The sequence below is a fragment of the Colobus angolensis genome, unplaced genomic scaffold, assembly GCF_000951035.1.
Source record: "Colobus angolensis palliatus isolate OR3802 unplaced genomic scaffold, Cang.pa_1.0 Scaffold13, whole genome shotgun sequence".
Lineage (NCBI taxonomy): Eukaryota > Metazoa > Chordata > Mammalia > Primates > Cercopithecidae > Colobus > Colobus angolensis.
In genome coordinates, this window is record NW_012114252.1 from 19,340,100 (window position 1) to 19,356,475 (window position 16,376).

The 16,376-nt window shown below is 40.5% G+C and overlaps 1 protein-coding gene across 1 annotated transcript in view; it reads left to right on the plus strand.

Annotated features, from left to right (window-relative positions):
• The window catches only part of MYO16 (myosin XVI), a 653,675-nt gene that overhangs the window by 297,847 nt on the left and 339,452 nt on the right, over positions 1 to 16,376 (plus strand). Inside the window, exons 13-15 of the mRNA XM_011933947.1 lie at positions 2,643 to 2,770; positions 7,450 to 7,555; positions 15,667 to 15,784. Of these exons, the coding sequence (XP_011789337.1) occupies positions 2,643 to 2,770; positions 7,450 to 7,555; positions 15,667 to 15,784 (352 nt within the window). The remainder of the gene's footprint in view (positions 1 to 2,642; positions 2,771 to 7,449; positions 7,556 to 15,666; positions 15,785 to 16,376) is intronic.

A 16,376-nucleotide genomic window follows, 5' to 3' on the forward strand; every position in this document is an offset into this window, starting at 1 on the left:
TTAGTTCATATTTTTTGCCCAAATTTCTATTATAATTCCATTTTTAAATTGATTCGTAGGAATATGTTATAAATTGCTGCTGATCTACTGATTATATGCACAGCTTATACACCTCTCTGTCTTTGCTTATTTTTTATCATTATATGGTTGACCAGGGCTTGTTAAATTTAATGTATTGAGATTGCTCCATCATTCTCTTTATAATTTATATTTTTGAATCCTATTTCCTTCTTTACATACAAATCATAAGAGTGTCATTCTATATGCTTTTAAAAATGCTTTAAACTTTGCTGCTCATATTTGGGATTTAAATTCACTTATAAGTAATTTTTACATGTGCTATGGGATAGAGATCAACACTTGTTTTCTTTACAAATAGACGATCAGTCATCTCAGCAGCACCCTTTACCACTGAGAGGTAGTGCAGCCTGGTTGGTCATACACTGTATGTTTGATATGGACAGGAGGTAGGGAGATACTGGGTAGAAGAGAGCAGTTCCCCAGCAAAGGCTCCACCCTCAAACTTGGAAACCCACAGCCCTAAATGGGAACAGGTATTCCTGTTTTCATGCCCAAAAGTTGCCTTTGGCCCACCATGCCCCCCATCCTGTGCCCCCAAACACCAGGCTCCACAAGCAGATGAACAGAAGAGCAGAAGAGTGCCAGAGAAGGAGAGAAGAGAAGGAGCATCTGAATGTCGAGAGTTCATCTGGGGATGATTGGAGAAGAGATTGGCCATTGGATGGCCAAACTGCCGGGAAGATCATCTTCCCACTCCATCCCCTTTCCAGCTCCCCATCCATCCCACTGAGAGCCACCTCCACCACTCAGTAAAAACCCTGTATTCACCATCCTTCAAGTCCATGTGTGATCTGATTTTTCCTGCATGCCAGGCAAGAGCTTAGGATACAGAAAGCTGTGACACTGGCCCTCTGCCCTAGAAAAATTGCAGAAGCTCCACTGAACTGTTTAACACTTAAGCTGTTCATACATGGCAAAGCTAAAAGAGCACACTGTAACACATGCCCACTTGGGCTTCAGAAGTTGCAGGCACCCACCCCTAGATGCTACTAGGGGGCCAGAGCCCAAAGGTGCTGGCCTCAGCTCCTGCACATGCCCATCTACATGCTCCTCCTCCCATAAGGGGTTTGAGAACACACAGTGGCCAAACAGATGAGCCACACCCCTGTCACACATGCTATGGGCAGAGTTAGGGAACTCTCCCGTTTCATCTTCATCAATTCTCTAGTCTGTTTCAAGTGATCTGTGATCCATTTATCTAGTCTTTGCACCAGCACCACACTGTGTGATGACTTTAGTTTTTTGGAGTTTTGGTTGAGGTGTAATGTTTGTAGGAAAGTGCTTATGTTGTTAAGTGTGCAGGTGGGTGGTACGCAGCTCCAGAAAGTTATAAACACTCCAGAAGCCCCTTAAACACTAACAGTTCCCCTGCTACTGCCAACTTGACTTCTAACAGCAAGGATTGGTCACCTGTGTTTGTACTCGACGTTAAGTGAAGACACATGGTGTGTTCTGTTATGTATCTGACCACTCACACAACATTGTGAGATTCATCCAGTGAACTCTCATCACGAATCATTTATTCTACTTTAAAAATTATTTTTGCTATAATTTTAAATGTCTGTAAAATGTGTAGATAAATTGTACAAGCAACTTTTAACACCAACCATTTTAAGATACTTTGCTGGCACGTAGTTCCATCAACCTTGAATATGTTGACTGGGTATTTAAACAAAGATATTCTCCTATGTCAACTCCATACAGTCATCGAAATGGGAAAATTATTACTGATGCACTGTTGTCACTGAATCAAGAGACCTTGTTCAAGATTTCCCATTGTCCCAGTAATGCCCATAGAGCCAGAGATTCAGGCCAGCGTTGCATGTTGCATTTTGAACCATCATGCCCTTGACTCTCCTTCAGTCTGGACTAGTTCTGCAGTCTTCTTTTGACTTTTCTGACCTTGACATCTTTGAAGATGTAGGCCAGTTATTTTGCAAAATAAAAAATAACTTTGATTTCTTCACAGCTAAGAAGTCTTCCTACTCTTGAGTTTTTATTCTAAAGTAATGGAATTTACTAGAAATTCAAAAGGACTAAAAATACTGGAAATGAATCATTATGGCAATAATTGTAAATCACCGTTTCTCTAAAATTAATTACTTTTTTTGTTTTTCTGAGAAATTTGTAAACTTAACATGCATTTCAGCTGCAACGGCCTCTCACATTCAAGTTTAAAACCTTGGCTGTCTTATGGTATTGAAATTAAATACTGCTGAGAGAAATTGTATTTCGTATAAATTACCACAGTTTCAGCTTACTGCACAGATATCTATTAAACTACATTTTTTGTGAGTTGCTCTTCTTAAAGACAGCAGAATAATTAAAGCCTGTGGACCAAGTAATGAAGGATAAAGTATAAGCCTCCATTTTGTCATTATGCATGCTGAAAATGTGCAGAGAAGGGTGTAATTTTACAAATGTTTTTACATACCAGTGAGATTCAGAATTAGAAATTCATTCACTTCTGTATCTTGGACATAAGTCACTCTCATTATGGGATGAGGAATCCTGGTGCCTTTTCACTCAGGTTTTCCGCTTGCTGCTGCCCTGTTTTCCAGGTGTCCCAGCTGTATTTCAGCTCCTCAGGGAAGCTGTGTTCCTCGCTGCCTCCTCACCTCTTCTCCTGTGTGGAGAGAGCCTTTCACCAGCTCTTCCAGGAGCAGCGACCTCAGTGTTTCATCCTCAGGTGAGTCCCCCTCAACCCTGTCTGCCACACTCAGGTTTGCCATGGGGCTTGGCGGTGAAGATGTCCTTATTTCCCATGGTTTACCTTTGTTTACTTTCTCAGCACTTTGAGGTCCAGTATATCTTTGCAATAAGTACATTTGACTCGTTACAAAGGAGAAACATCTTGGCTACGAGGAATAGCCCCAAATGTAGCTGGATCAATATTAACAAACTTAACCTGAAACTCATTTCCGTTTCAAGATTTAAAGCTTAGATAAAAAGTTTTTGCTTTTGAACCTAAGAAAACATGGAGAAAGAAAAGCTTCCAATATTAGTGAACCTAAGCCACTGTTCTTCAAAATCCAGGGCTGCCCCCAATACAATTTTCTTTCCTTCCAAAGGTTTCTCAGCCTGTTTCTTGTTATTTACCGTTGCTCACAGTTCACTGAATTCTACTTCCTAAATTTTTTTTTTTTTTTTTTTTTGAGGCAGGGTCTCACTCTGTCACCCAGGCTGGAATTTAGTGGCATGATCACAACTCACTGCAGCCGACCTCCCAGGCTCAAGTGATCCTCCTACCTCAGCCGCCCAAATAGCTGGGACTACAGGCACATGCCACCACACTTGGCTAATTTTTTAATTTTTGTAGAGGTGCAATCTCACTATATTACCCAGGCTGGTCTCAAACTCCTGGGCTCAAGCGATCCTTTTGTCACAGCCTCTCGAAGTGCTGGGATTACAGACATGGGCCACCGCATTTGGCCCAAAATATTTTTTGAATTTGAAATGTAATGCTAGATTTAACTCATAAATTAATAGAAAACTAAAGAAACATTTAAATGTTAAAATCTGCATCAGAGACCTATATTTTATAGTCGGCCAAACTTCTACGAGGGAGGGAAACCTCCGTAAATACTCACGGCGGTGCCTTAGTTGTTGTCAGTAGTGCTGGTTGGAACTGAACGCATAAGTACAGTAGCACACAACTCAAGTGACAGTGAAATGAAAATGGTGTAAAGTCAGAACCTGGATAGAATTCAAAAGGCTTATTTAAATATTAAAATGAGCACTTATATGTTTATATGCATTTTATCAAAAATTCTATGGAGGATGCAGGCACAGACTGATGGGTGCACACTTTAGTTTTCTAGTTTTCAAAGCAGCGTGCTAGTGGTTATTTTTGTGCTGGGTTCAGAAGCATCCTAAGGATGAGGAAGGTGCTGAGGCAGGGGCTTCGACCCATTCTAAACTCTAGGATAAGAAAGGCACGGAGGTAGGGGATTCCACCCATTCTAGACTCAAAACTGAGAAAGGCGCTGAGGCAGGGAATTCCACCCATTCTAGACTCAGGGATGCGAAAAGCGCCAAGGCAGGGGCTTCTGCCCATTCTAGGCTCAAGGATGAGAAAGATGCCGAGACAGGGGCTCTCACCCATTCTAGACACAAGGATGAGAAGGGCGTCAAGGTGGGGGCTGCAACCCATTCTAGACACAAGGATGAGAAAGGTACGGAGGCAGGCACTTCCACCCATTCTAAACTCAAGGATGAGAAAGGCTCTGAGACAGGGGCTCTCACCCATTCTAGACACAAGGGTGAGAAAGGCACTGAGACAGGGGTTCTCACCCATTCTAGACACAAGGGTGAGAAAGGCTCTGAGACAGGGGCTCTCACCCATTCTAGATTCAAGGATGAGAAAGGCACTGAGACAGGGGCTCTCACCCATTCTAGACACAAGGATGAGAAAGGCACCGAGGCAGGGGCTTCCACCCATTCTTTCTTTTGATATGGAGTTTCGTTCTTGTTGCCCAGGCTAGAGTTCAATGGCACGATCTCAGTTCACTGCTACCTCGGCCTCTTGGGTTCAAGCGATTCTCCTGCCTCAGCCTCCTGAGTAGCTGGGATTACAGGCATGTGCCACCATGCCTGGCTAATTTTGTATTTTTAGTAGAGTCGGGGTGTCACCATGTTGGACAGGCTGGTCTCGAACTCCTGAGCTCAGGCAATCCACCTGCCTTGGCCTCCCAAAGTGCTGGGATTGCAGGTGTGAGCCAGTGCACCTGACCGTTCCACTCATTCTAGACTCAAGGATGAGAAAGGCGTAGAGATGGGGGCTTCCACCCATTCTAGACTCAGGCAACCCTTTTTTATCAGCTTTATCTGTCTAGTTTCCTGGTCTTCCTTTGAGAAATAGGGAAAAACTTTTAATAAAAGTTGCTTAGAAAAAGCACTGTAAATTGGTGAGATAGGGAGTGTGTAGCACTGTTGACAATAACAACTAATGTTTATTGAGAGTTTACTGGGTGCCAGACCCTGGACTAGATTATTTCTATGTATTAGTTATTTCTTTAGAATTTACATAAATTTTGAGTGCTCCCACTGAATTCTAGGATGACTATTGCAGCTGTTATAGGTGAGTTGTTGAAAGTGTGGGTCCTAGAAAGGCTCTGAGGGGAGAAAAGGAGGAACCAGCGGGCCGAGGCCCTTTGGGGGTCCGCCTGGGAGAGGGCGCACAGCGGCCAGGCAGTTGTTTCGGTGAAGAACCCCGTTTATCTTAGTTTAACCCAACAGTTTTCACATGTATTTGCTCATGGAAGTTTTTATCCAGTAGAACTCATTAATATTCTGCAGAACTAGTTTTCCTTTGGGTCATTTTTTTTAAAGCTAATGATTCCATGTACCAACCTCTTATTTTGAAAAAAATCTCTCTTCATTCGAGTTTCAAGAAGGTGTTGATGCAGGATTTTGCTCCTTAGCTCAGCTAGGTCCGGGTTCTTGCCCGGGAAAAACTAGGCGTGCGGACACCAGAGAGTGAGTGGAGTAGAATTTACTACACGAAAGGGAAGCTCTCAGCAGAGAGGGGTCCTGAAAGCAGGGTGCCGGATGCCCCCTTAGTTGAATACTGGGCCTTATGGTGCATGTTCCTGCTGGCTCCACCCCCGTCCTTCCAGTGCGCATGCTTAGACCGAGCGGCTCCATATTGATTTATTCCCCTTGCTGCACGTGTGTTAAGGAACGGAGTTTTCCACCGCGGGCTTGTGTAGGCAAAGCCCCATGTGCAGGTTCCCTTATCTGCAGAAAACATCTGATGTAAGCACTTGTAGGGCGGGTCGGAGGTTCTCCGGGGACCCTTCCCTGACTGCCTGAAGCAAGCTGGCGAACTCCTTTCGGTGTCGCTCGTCCTGATACACAGAATTGAAGAGCACACCTGTGGTTACTAGGACTTAACTGTTTTAGTGATTCTCTTTCTTCTTTCAAAACTGTGCGTGCTTTCATACAGCTTTGCCGCATCCTTGATTGTGTGGACTAAGATACATGCTTTCTCCGTTTTTACTAATAGCATAAAGTTAGCCATTTGAAATTCAACTTAGTAAGTTGTTTACAGGTCATTATTGAGTGTCGATTGTGTCTCAAAACAACCACTTACAAAGGGTAATTTAAGATTTAGCAATCAAAACGCAAGTATTCCTGGAATGGATGTCCCAAAACTCAGTACCAAACCAGAAAAAATTTCATTTTGTTTTCTAATGTTAGCTTAGTACCTCATTTGTTGACACTCTTAGGCCCCAGTAGTTCAAAAGTCTGCACAAGTGAATGGAAGCATCCATTAACGACTCGACACTTTAAGAAAATAATTAAATTTCAACTTCTTTTCTGGCAAACACTTTTAATCAACTTTGTTAAAAGAGATGTTTCCCCGCAGAAAACCAAGGAAGCACTCACAAAAGGGCTTTAAAAAGTTTTTCTGGTTACCAGATAAGTAAAGGCTGTTTTTATGAGTTTTTCATCTGGGTGAAGTAATAACTTTATTGTAGAGCAGATCACTGTGAAATAGTAATTACTGTGTTGGAATTTTATGTTAATCCTATGTCATCTAGTGTCAGGAATAGAATATTTACCATTTGTAAAAACTGGGTGAGTTAATGAAGAATGCCTGGGATGTATCAAAAGTGATGCCATTATAAATAAAAAGTTCAGTGATCGTTCCTAGATTACAGAAAAATGCAAACTAGAGAACAGCAGAACGGAAAGCAAGCTGAAAAGGAAACCTAACCGGGTCAGGTTTAGGATCTGCTGAGAGATCCACACCTGAAGACCTTACTGCCTTAGTTTTCGTAGCTATGTACTTTACCTTCATTTCAAAGAACAGAGAAGGAATGCTCAGAAAGATTTCACAGCTTTTCCACAGAAGAGGTAACGTCTTTCCTGTAAGGCCCGTGAAGCATGAACAGCTTTCCCAAGGCCAAGTGTGAGCCTGCATGTCTCAACACAGCGTGCTGTCATGGGATCGCCTCACTTTATGTTGACTTACTAAGCTGAGTCAAGTCGGTTATGTCTTCCTTCTCAGCCTCACACCTTTCTGGCATAATTCACCTACACTAGGTGGTTCTACCCTGTGAGATACTGAATGGCAGAACTTGTGGCATGTTTATTTGTAATGCCAACATCTGAAACACCATCAGGGACATGAGACAGTAAACATATACCAGGTATTTCAGACAAATGCATCAAACTGAAGTGTGAACGTAGACCACAAACTCATTGCAAGTTAATATGCCGTTCCCTCCCCATTTCTGTGTCTGAGAAATATCTCCAGTTAATATTTTTACTTGTTCCTTCAAAGTAGCTTCAAAGGATCAAAGCTTGTTCAAAGGAACAAAGTTCTTTCAAACTTATGTTTTTCCTCTCTGTTTTCCTTAGTGGAGAAAGGGGATCAGGAAAGTCTGAAGCCAGCAAACAAATCATAAGACACCTCACCTGCAGGGCTGCCTCCAGCAGGGCCATGCTGGATTCCAGATTCAAACATGTAAGTTTTTTGTTTGAGTTGGCAAATATGTGAATGAAGATGTTCAGTCAATTGTCATTTACAAATAGGGGAGGGGACATCATAATAGACACAAGGGGGTCAAAATTTGTGGAAATAAAGAATAAAAAATTACTGAGCTTGGGTTCAAATTAATATTGTTCAAGTGAACATTTATTTATTTTACATATTTAAAATATCTTGTACATACTTTCTTTTTGCTCTGAATAGTTGGATCTAAAACATGTAATATAGGTAGATATTGTTCACAAAGAAAGTGCACTTTGAGGCTGGACGCAGGGGCTCATGACTGTAATCCCAGCACTTTGGGAGGCTGAGGCATATGAATCACCTGAGTTCAGGAGTTCAAGATCAGCCTGGCCAACATGGTAAAATCCTGTCTCTACTAAAAATACAAAAATTCACCAGGTGTGGTGGCAGGTCCCTGTAATCCCAGCTACCCGGGAGGCTGAGGCAGGAGAATTGCTTGAGCCTGGGAGGCAGAGTTTGCAGTGAGCTGAGATGCGCCATTGCACTACAGCTGGGCAACAAGAACAAAACTCTGTCTCAAAAAAAAGAAAAGAAAAGAAAGAAAAAGAAAGTGCACTTTGGTGTGTTAGGACATTCTGGGGAGCTGGCCAGAAAAGAAATTATTGCTTCTCTAATCTTAGAACACTATTGCTTCTCTAATCTTAGAACACTAAATCCCCTTCCTCTTACTCTATGCTGAAGTCACCTTTGAGCATGTATCCCTCTCAGCCTGGCCCATGCAGTCTCATTCATTTGCTTTCTCATTCCACAGGCATCTATTAATATAAAGTGGCTTCCCAGTGCCTGTCCCTTGAATTCAGAGATGCTGTCTCAACAGCATGGGAGAAGCTCAGTTTCTATGTGGGGAATAAATGAATACACTAAAATAAGTATTGTGACAGTATAGGAGACATATTCAGTTACTCCCAGTTTCCTAAGTTAACTTCCTTAGTTAACTTTACATTATCAAATAAATTTAATGTGGACAAACCATTTGTATGTCATCAGGAGACTGTACATTTGGCCTGTGTGTGTTTCCTTGTATGTGATTTACAGAACCAACATTGACATTTTCTTCAGTTTTTCTTACCTGCCCTGCTTTTGTTAGATGGTGGGATTTTTCTGCCTCTCTTCCTTTTTTTACAACCTTTTATTTTTCATTCAAGTGTAGGGAAGACACATTTGTTTAAAAAAATTTGTTTATTATCTCGCAGGACAAGAGACCACTAAATGCATCTATGGAAAATCGTGTTCAATTCTACGTATATACTAACAGAACATAAGATTTTCTATAAATAAATCAATATTATCTGTATAACATTCAAGAAATAATGTACATATGTGCTATATCATTGCCTTGAGAAAAAATAATGCATATACCCATCACCGACCGTGTTATAATAGTATAAAACTTTCTATTGGCACTTATTTCAAAGTGTGATATTGATGCAGTGTGAAATTTCCACTGAGGTGCCTTTGATGCTGGCATGTGTCTGGCCGTACACACTCTTACAGAAGGATACCCACATTTCAGGCATAATTTTATATTTAAAAGTGTCTGATTACATTCGTGCAAGACAGCTACACTTACATCATTTCCTAAGTCAATGCCATCTAAAGGTTCAAAAGTTACAAATACGGAAATATACTGCACAATGAATATTGTGCTATTTGTGTTTGTTTCTGTGTCACCTGCTTTTTATCTGGCTGCTACAGTGTAGAGTGATTTCTACCATGGTGGTGGTTACTTGGCATGTTCTGGAAATTTATAGTATCTGATTCCTCATTTAGAAATGAGAATAACTGATTTTTTAATTAATAAATTAGTATGATTTTACATATTTTATACCTGTGAATTATAAGTAATTTTAAAATTTATTCTGCTCTAATAGATCCCTAAGCTTATGTCTGATGCTGTAGACTTTTCTCTTTAAAAAGACTGCATAATTAATCAGTTTTTTGAATGTCTGTGGTATCATGTGTGTTCATTAATGACTTTAATTTATAACCATTTACTAAGCTCATACTGTATTGAGCACCTGCATAATTCTACAGCAAGCTCAAAATAATTTATGTTTTGAAATGGAGTCTTGCTCTGTCGCCCAGGCTAGAGTACAGTGGCATAATCTTGGCTCACTGCAATCTCCATCTCCTAGGTTCAAGCAATTCTCCTGCCTCAGCTTCCCAAGTAGCTGGGATTACAGGCATGTGCCACCACACCTGCCTAATTTTTGTATTTTTTAGTAGAGATGGGATTTCACCATGGTGGCCAGGCTGGTCTCGAACTCCTGACCTCAAGTGATCTACCCGCCTCAGCCTCCCAAAGTGCTGGGATTACAGGTGTGAGCCACTGCACATGGCTGCTCAAAATAATTTAACATTGAGAGTCAACTTGGGAAAATAGCATAACCTATCTTCTTTGTTCAAATACGTTAATATCCTGATGGCTGACACTTAAGAGTTAGAGTACATGAAAAACAACATGGTTCTAAAATAGCCTCAAGTTAACTAACAGAAATGACAGAAACTGATGACTTGATCATAATGAAAAGGAACAATAGTTTCCCCTCTAAGTTATAAACAGTCATCTATTAAAATGATCATTTGGGAGACAGCAGGCTGTATAATTTCTTTAATGCATTCTCTATTACCTTATGTAAATTGGCTTTAAATTTTAGTTCAAACGAATGCATTCTAAAATACATTCCTTTGGATCAGTTAGATATAACCCTCCCAAATCAGTTAGCATCTGGGAGTCCAGATTACAGTATCAGTGCATATTTCAAGTAAAATAATTCTAGGTAACTTGTGTGTTTTATTCACTCCTCATGACAAATAAAAGATGTCGTAAATAAATGACTTCTCGTCTCATGAAAAAATATTGCCCAGGTTTGAGCATGGCTTAAATTCCATGTCAGCTATGGTTTTATTGTTTCCCTTTAAATTATTATCCACACAAATATCATTCAGTGTCCAAGATGTTCACGAAAATCTTCAGCCATCGTATCTGTAAATCATCTGAGCATATGTACAGGAATTAAATACAGGCATTGAGTACATTTTTTCATTTACTGTAAATCTTTGTAAAATTAGAGGGTTTAGTGAAATTAAGTATATTTAAGAGATGAACCAGTATGATAAATCTTCACAATGTCATTGATGGGTTCTTGGAAACTGTGACTTGAGGCAAAACTATTTCCTGTCTGCTGTAAAAACTTAACTCTTGTTTATATCAATTAGTCTATGATAAAATTGGTTGCATTAGAAGGCACATTGTTTTGCTTAAAGTAGAAATTTCCAAGAACCTATTGATGATATTAAGTGAGTACTTCCTATAGTTCCTGAAAGGAAAATGGAATTAAGGAAATGAGTAGAAAAGAACATCCTTGAATAGCCTTGATCTATGGAGCTATCTAGTAGAATGTTTGAAAGTCAGGATAAGATGAAAGGAAAGTTCACTAAGTGGCCCTAAGAGGAAAGGACACTGAGCTGATTAGAGACACGGTTTAGCCATATTTGGTTGTGAGACTCCACTGTGGAATATCACATAGGCCAACATGGGGAATGCTGGCAGGCGGGACCAGGTGTGTGGCAAGCACACAAACTGGACATTCTACTGAGAGAGCCTGGTTCATTCTAAAGGAGACAATTTTGCCTCGAATCCTAGGAAAATACTCATTGGAGGTCATTTGGATCAGCAGTTATCAAATAATGTGTGGTAAAAGAATGAAGAGAAGTAAAAGTCAGTGTACTAGTCTGTTCTCGTACTGCCACAAAGATACTACCTGAGGCTAGGAAATTTATTTAAAAAAAAAAAAAAAAAAGGAGGTTTAATTGACTCAGTTCTGCATGGCTGGGGAAGCCTCAGGAAACTTACAGTGATGGCAGGAGGTGAAGGAGAAGCAAGCAAGGCATGTCTTACATGATGGTAGGAGAGAGAGCGTGTGCAGGGGAAACTGCCGGTTTTAAACCATGGATCTCATGAGGATGCCGTCATGATCATGAGAACAGCACGGGGAAAACTGCCCCCATGATTCAATCACCCCCCACCAGGTCTCTCCTTCGACATGTGGGGATTACAATTTGACTTGAGATTTGGGTGGGGACACAGAGCCAAACCATATCAGTCAGGATGTGTTGGGGGGTCCTCAGTGTAGTATTGTGCAGACGCTGAGGAGTAGAGAAAGTGTTCCTGTGGTTGACAATAATGGCGTCATTGTTAAAATAAAGATTGCCATCTCAGTGGAGGATGGGGAGCAAGAGAACCCAAAGTGAAAGGGTTTGGGTGGAAACTGTAAGTTTCACACGGTCACAGCAGACAGTACTCTCCCTGAAGGAGGTTTCGGGAGAAGAGAGGGGAGGAGAAAGGTTTAGTTGGTAACAACTAGAAGGTGAGAGAGTGCAGCATTGAGGTCCAGAAATGACTTTTGGCCATTATATGCAGGTCACAAACTTACTTTTAAGAGACGTGACTGAAGTATTTCTGTCAGTCTTACAGCTCATTTGGCGCATCTTAAAAGCCTACCTGAGCTCACATGCCTTTGTCCTGTGCTTCAAGTGCACTTTACCCCCTGGTAGATGGATGGGTGGACCCGATCACCACAGACATGGCTTTGTCCCCCCGTACAGTTTCAGAGCCATTTGAGAGCAGTTAGGAAGGGCTGTTTTGTTTCTAATCCCTGCATTTGAATTTCAAACATTGGAAGCGGGATTTTCTGTGACATTAGATTTATTGGAATAGAAAAGTCATGTTTCAGGAAGCCTTCACCAACTCTGGCTCAAATGCATTTCAACTTTAAGAATATTCAATTCTGTTGAAATCACTTAAATAAGCATTTACTATGCAATAGCTTTCAGAGAGCAGACTAGTGGGCTGATATCGATTGATTTAACTTTTTTTTTTTTTTTTGAGATGGAGTCTCACTCTGTCGCCCAGGCTGGAGTGCAGTGGGGCGATCTCGGCTCACTGCAAGCTCTGCCTCCCGGGTTCACGCCTTTCTCCTGCCTCAGCCTCCCGAGTAGCTGGGACTACAGGCGCCCGCCACCACGCCTGGCTAATTTTTTTGTGTTTTTACTAGAGACGGGGTTTCACCATGTTCACCAGGATGGTCTCGATCTCCTGACCTCGTGATCCACCCGCCTCAGCCTCCCAAAGTGCTGGGATTACAGGCGTAAGCCACCGCGCCTGGCCCCTGATTTAATATTTTTTATTGAGGATGCAGCAAGTTTTTACTTTCAGAAAAGACAGTAGATTAACTCCTGCCATAATAGTCCACAACTTATAGGGACATAAATTTGTAGAAAAAATACCATACATTATAAATAGAAAAAAAGTCAATAAAATTTGAATAAGTAAATATTGAGAATATATATATTTAATTCATTTATATTTTTATTTAAATTTTGTTACTGTGCAATGTTATCATTATTGTTTTTGAAATCAAGGTGAGCAGCGGAATAATGCCAGTTTTGTTTCACTCAGTATTTCTCTTAATACATTTATTTAGTGCCACCTATTGGCCAAATGGCTAATTAAAGATAAAAACTGGTTATTGCATAGTTTATTTAGCGTTTTAATCTTGACTCGTGGATGACAATGTACAGTGAAAGAATGCCATGGAGTATTTACATTTTGTTAAGTAGTTGTAGTTTTGTATTCATTTCATGCCTTTTATGTCTTTATTGGTATTTCAGCAGTGATTACTGCATAGTGCGGTGGTGAAGTGTGTGATTCTGAAAGCCAGCCTACCCGGGTTCAGCTCCCAGCTTCATTGTTGACAACCTTTGAGCCTTGGGAAAACTACTTCGTCTATGTCATTTTTCTTATAAAGCAGTTCCGAGAGTTAACAGAGAACACACAAGCACAGACACATCTCACGTTAAAACACTGCCTGGCACATAGTGAGCATGACAGTAATGTTGTCTATTGCTGTTCACAAAAGTAAGATTCACTGTTGTTATTTGCTGAATGTTTTCTCTGTGCCAGACGTAAAGCTGAGTGCTTTACACAGCAGACACTGACAGACACTGAAGGAGTTATTCCTGCTTGAGAATTAATGAAAAATGAGGTTTGAGGAATTCAGAAGACCTCCTCAGTGTTACATGATTTCTTAGTAGCAGTGTTGGGGTGTGGGGGTAGCTCCTTTTCACTTCCAGGCACATGCATTTAACCATTTCCCTATATTGACTGTTTGGGGAACAAGTTATTAATTACCTGTAATGTCGTTTTTCCAATAATAATCAACACATTACTGATCAGGCACAACACCAGAATAACTAGAAGCACAATATTTTAAAAGATTATCCTATTTTTAAGACTTTTAAAATAATTGTTTAATGTAATATTATTAATATTTAAAATGTGCTATCATTACGCTGTTTTCACTGTATGTATATCACTACAGATTTCATGTTAGATCATGGGAAAAGATACAAAAACGAAGTTACCATTTCATTTTTTTCCCAGAAAACATTGCTATTATCACTGCTATCAATTTACTTTTATCATCTTTAAAATTAGGTTATTATATACAGACCTAAAGCATAAAGTTTTTGTAAGGAATGAATATATGTTTGTCTCCAAAATTCAAACTTCAAACACAGAAGTTTTAACATACTTCACTATTATCACAACTTGTAGCATATTTTAATTTGTGGTTAGCGTCAAAGTGTTTTATAATCTTTCACAGTATAAAATACTTCCAGGTTAATTCAACTCCTTAATGTAGCAGAGGCCAGGAAATTTAAAAGTGATATCAAAGCGGCTGGGTGCGGTGGCTCATGCCTGTCATCCCAGCACTTTGGGAGGCGGAGGTGGGTGGATCACCTGAGAGGTCAAGAGTTTGAGACCAGCCTGGCTAACATGGTGAAACCCTGTCTCTGCTACTAAAAGTACAAAAATTAGCTAGGCGTGGCAGCATGCCCCTGTAAGCCCAGCTACCCCAGAGACTGAGGCAGGAGAGTTGCTTGAATCCAGGAGGCAGAGGTTGCGGTGAGCCGAGATCACACCACTGCAGTGAGCTGAGATTGCACCACTGCATTCCAGCCTGGGTGACAGAGCGAGACTCTGTCTCAAAAAATAAAATAAAAAATAAATTTAAGAAAAGAGTGGGATCAAAGCACTTAAAAAAATAGGATAGTGTTCTCCAAAAACACTATTAGAAACCCTAGGGAACAGGACAACTCGTCCACGTGTCAGTAACGTGTTATTGAGCTCCCTCCTGTGGCTGACGCAGAAACCCCATGGAACGAACTATCAGGAAAGGCAGAGACACCCCTGAACCCTCCAGATTTTCATCCGTTTTGGAGAATTGCTGGTCCACATCACCTTCACAGGCAGAGTCAATTGATGAAGAAGCAGTGCCTTTTATTCTACTGTTAATGCTTAAGGAAGCGTGTCAAGGAAGAGTTTCAGCCCCCAGGGTTGGTCTGAGGAGCTTGATCATAGCAATTGCAAAGCCACAAACTTGCCAGTCTGCAACAGAACACAGGGCAGCGAGAAAAGGCGGCACAGCAGCTCAGCTGGGAGTTTTGCTGCTGCCCTGTGGGAGAGAATAGTTGGTGTGAGGCCAAAGCACAGTACAGGGAGGACAAACGGGGGTCAGGGTTGAAAAGAGTATGAGTGAAAAGTAAATAAGGATTCAAAGGAATGTTCTATGCTGATGTTTAAATAAATGTATTATTGTAAAATACATTCTGACTATTGCTTACATTAATTCAAATGACTCCCTCCCTTCCAAAATGCAAATGCTATTTTACTGTTCTATTCAGGTGTGAAATCTCAATAACATTTGTTAAGCTTGGGGCTGTGTGTGGCTTTCCTTCTCTTATGTGCAAGGAGAGTGCAGTGTCGTGAAGTCTTCTGTCTATTATTGCTTCATGAACAGCAGCCACAATTTGAGACATAGGATGCTAGTAGCTTGCCTTTGAGGAAAAAGGAGTCTTAAAAATTCAAGATGGCATTATATGAGCAGGAGAGAAACTTTCAGACCAAGAAGTATTCCCTGCATCGTTGCTGACTATTACTCATCAATTTTATTTTTTAAAATATGCGCAGTTCAGTAAAATGTTCTCCTCACCCACAGGTCATGTGCATCTTAGAAGCCTTTGGACATGCCAAGACCACACTTAATGATTTGTCCAGTTGCTTCATCAAGTATTTTGAACTGCAGTTCTGTGAGAGGAAACGACAGCTAACTGGAGGTAAGTGCAGCATTTGCCAGTGCGGATTTCCTGTGCGGAACCAGCATGCGGCCACGTCGCACACAAGCACATGATGGAGACACCATGTATGAATCAGTGCTGGGAGAAAAAATCTATTCTTCATCACGACCATGTCTGTAAACAGCTTAAGATACTTCTGGAAAGTTTGTGTTACATTAGAGCAAGGATCAACAGTCAGGCACTCAGTTGAGGGTGTGTGTGTGTGTGTATGTGTGTATATGTACCTGGGATATCAGGTGATAAGTGCTGAAGTTATTGTGAATTGAAAAATATTCTCAAATGCAAGCTGGACCTTTTCAAGACGATTATTTTATAGACTGTATAATGAGAAACCAAACCCAAACCAAACATAGCTGAAAGGAATCATCCTTGCTGAACCTAGAAACAAACTCAAATACTTTAATTAAATAAATAATACCTTAGTATTATATATAATTTCTTCACATAACACACATTGAAATCTATTTGAAATAAAACTGAATCCATATAGTTAAATGATTGAATTAAATCTAAACATCAAAATAATCACCAAACTAAACTCAGACACTGTTTCTATTTTTTTTTTTTTTTT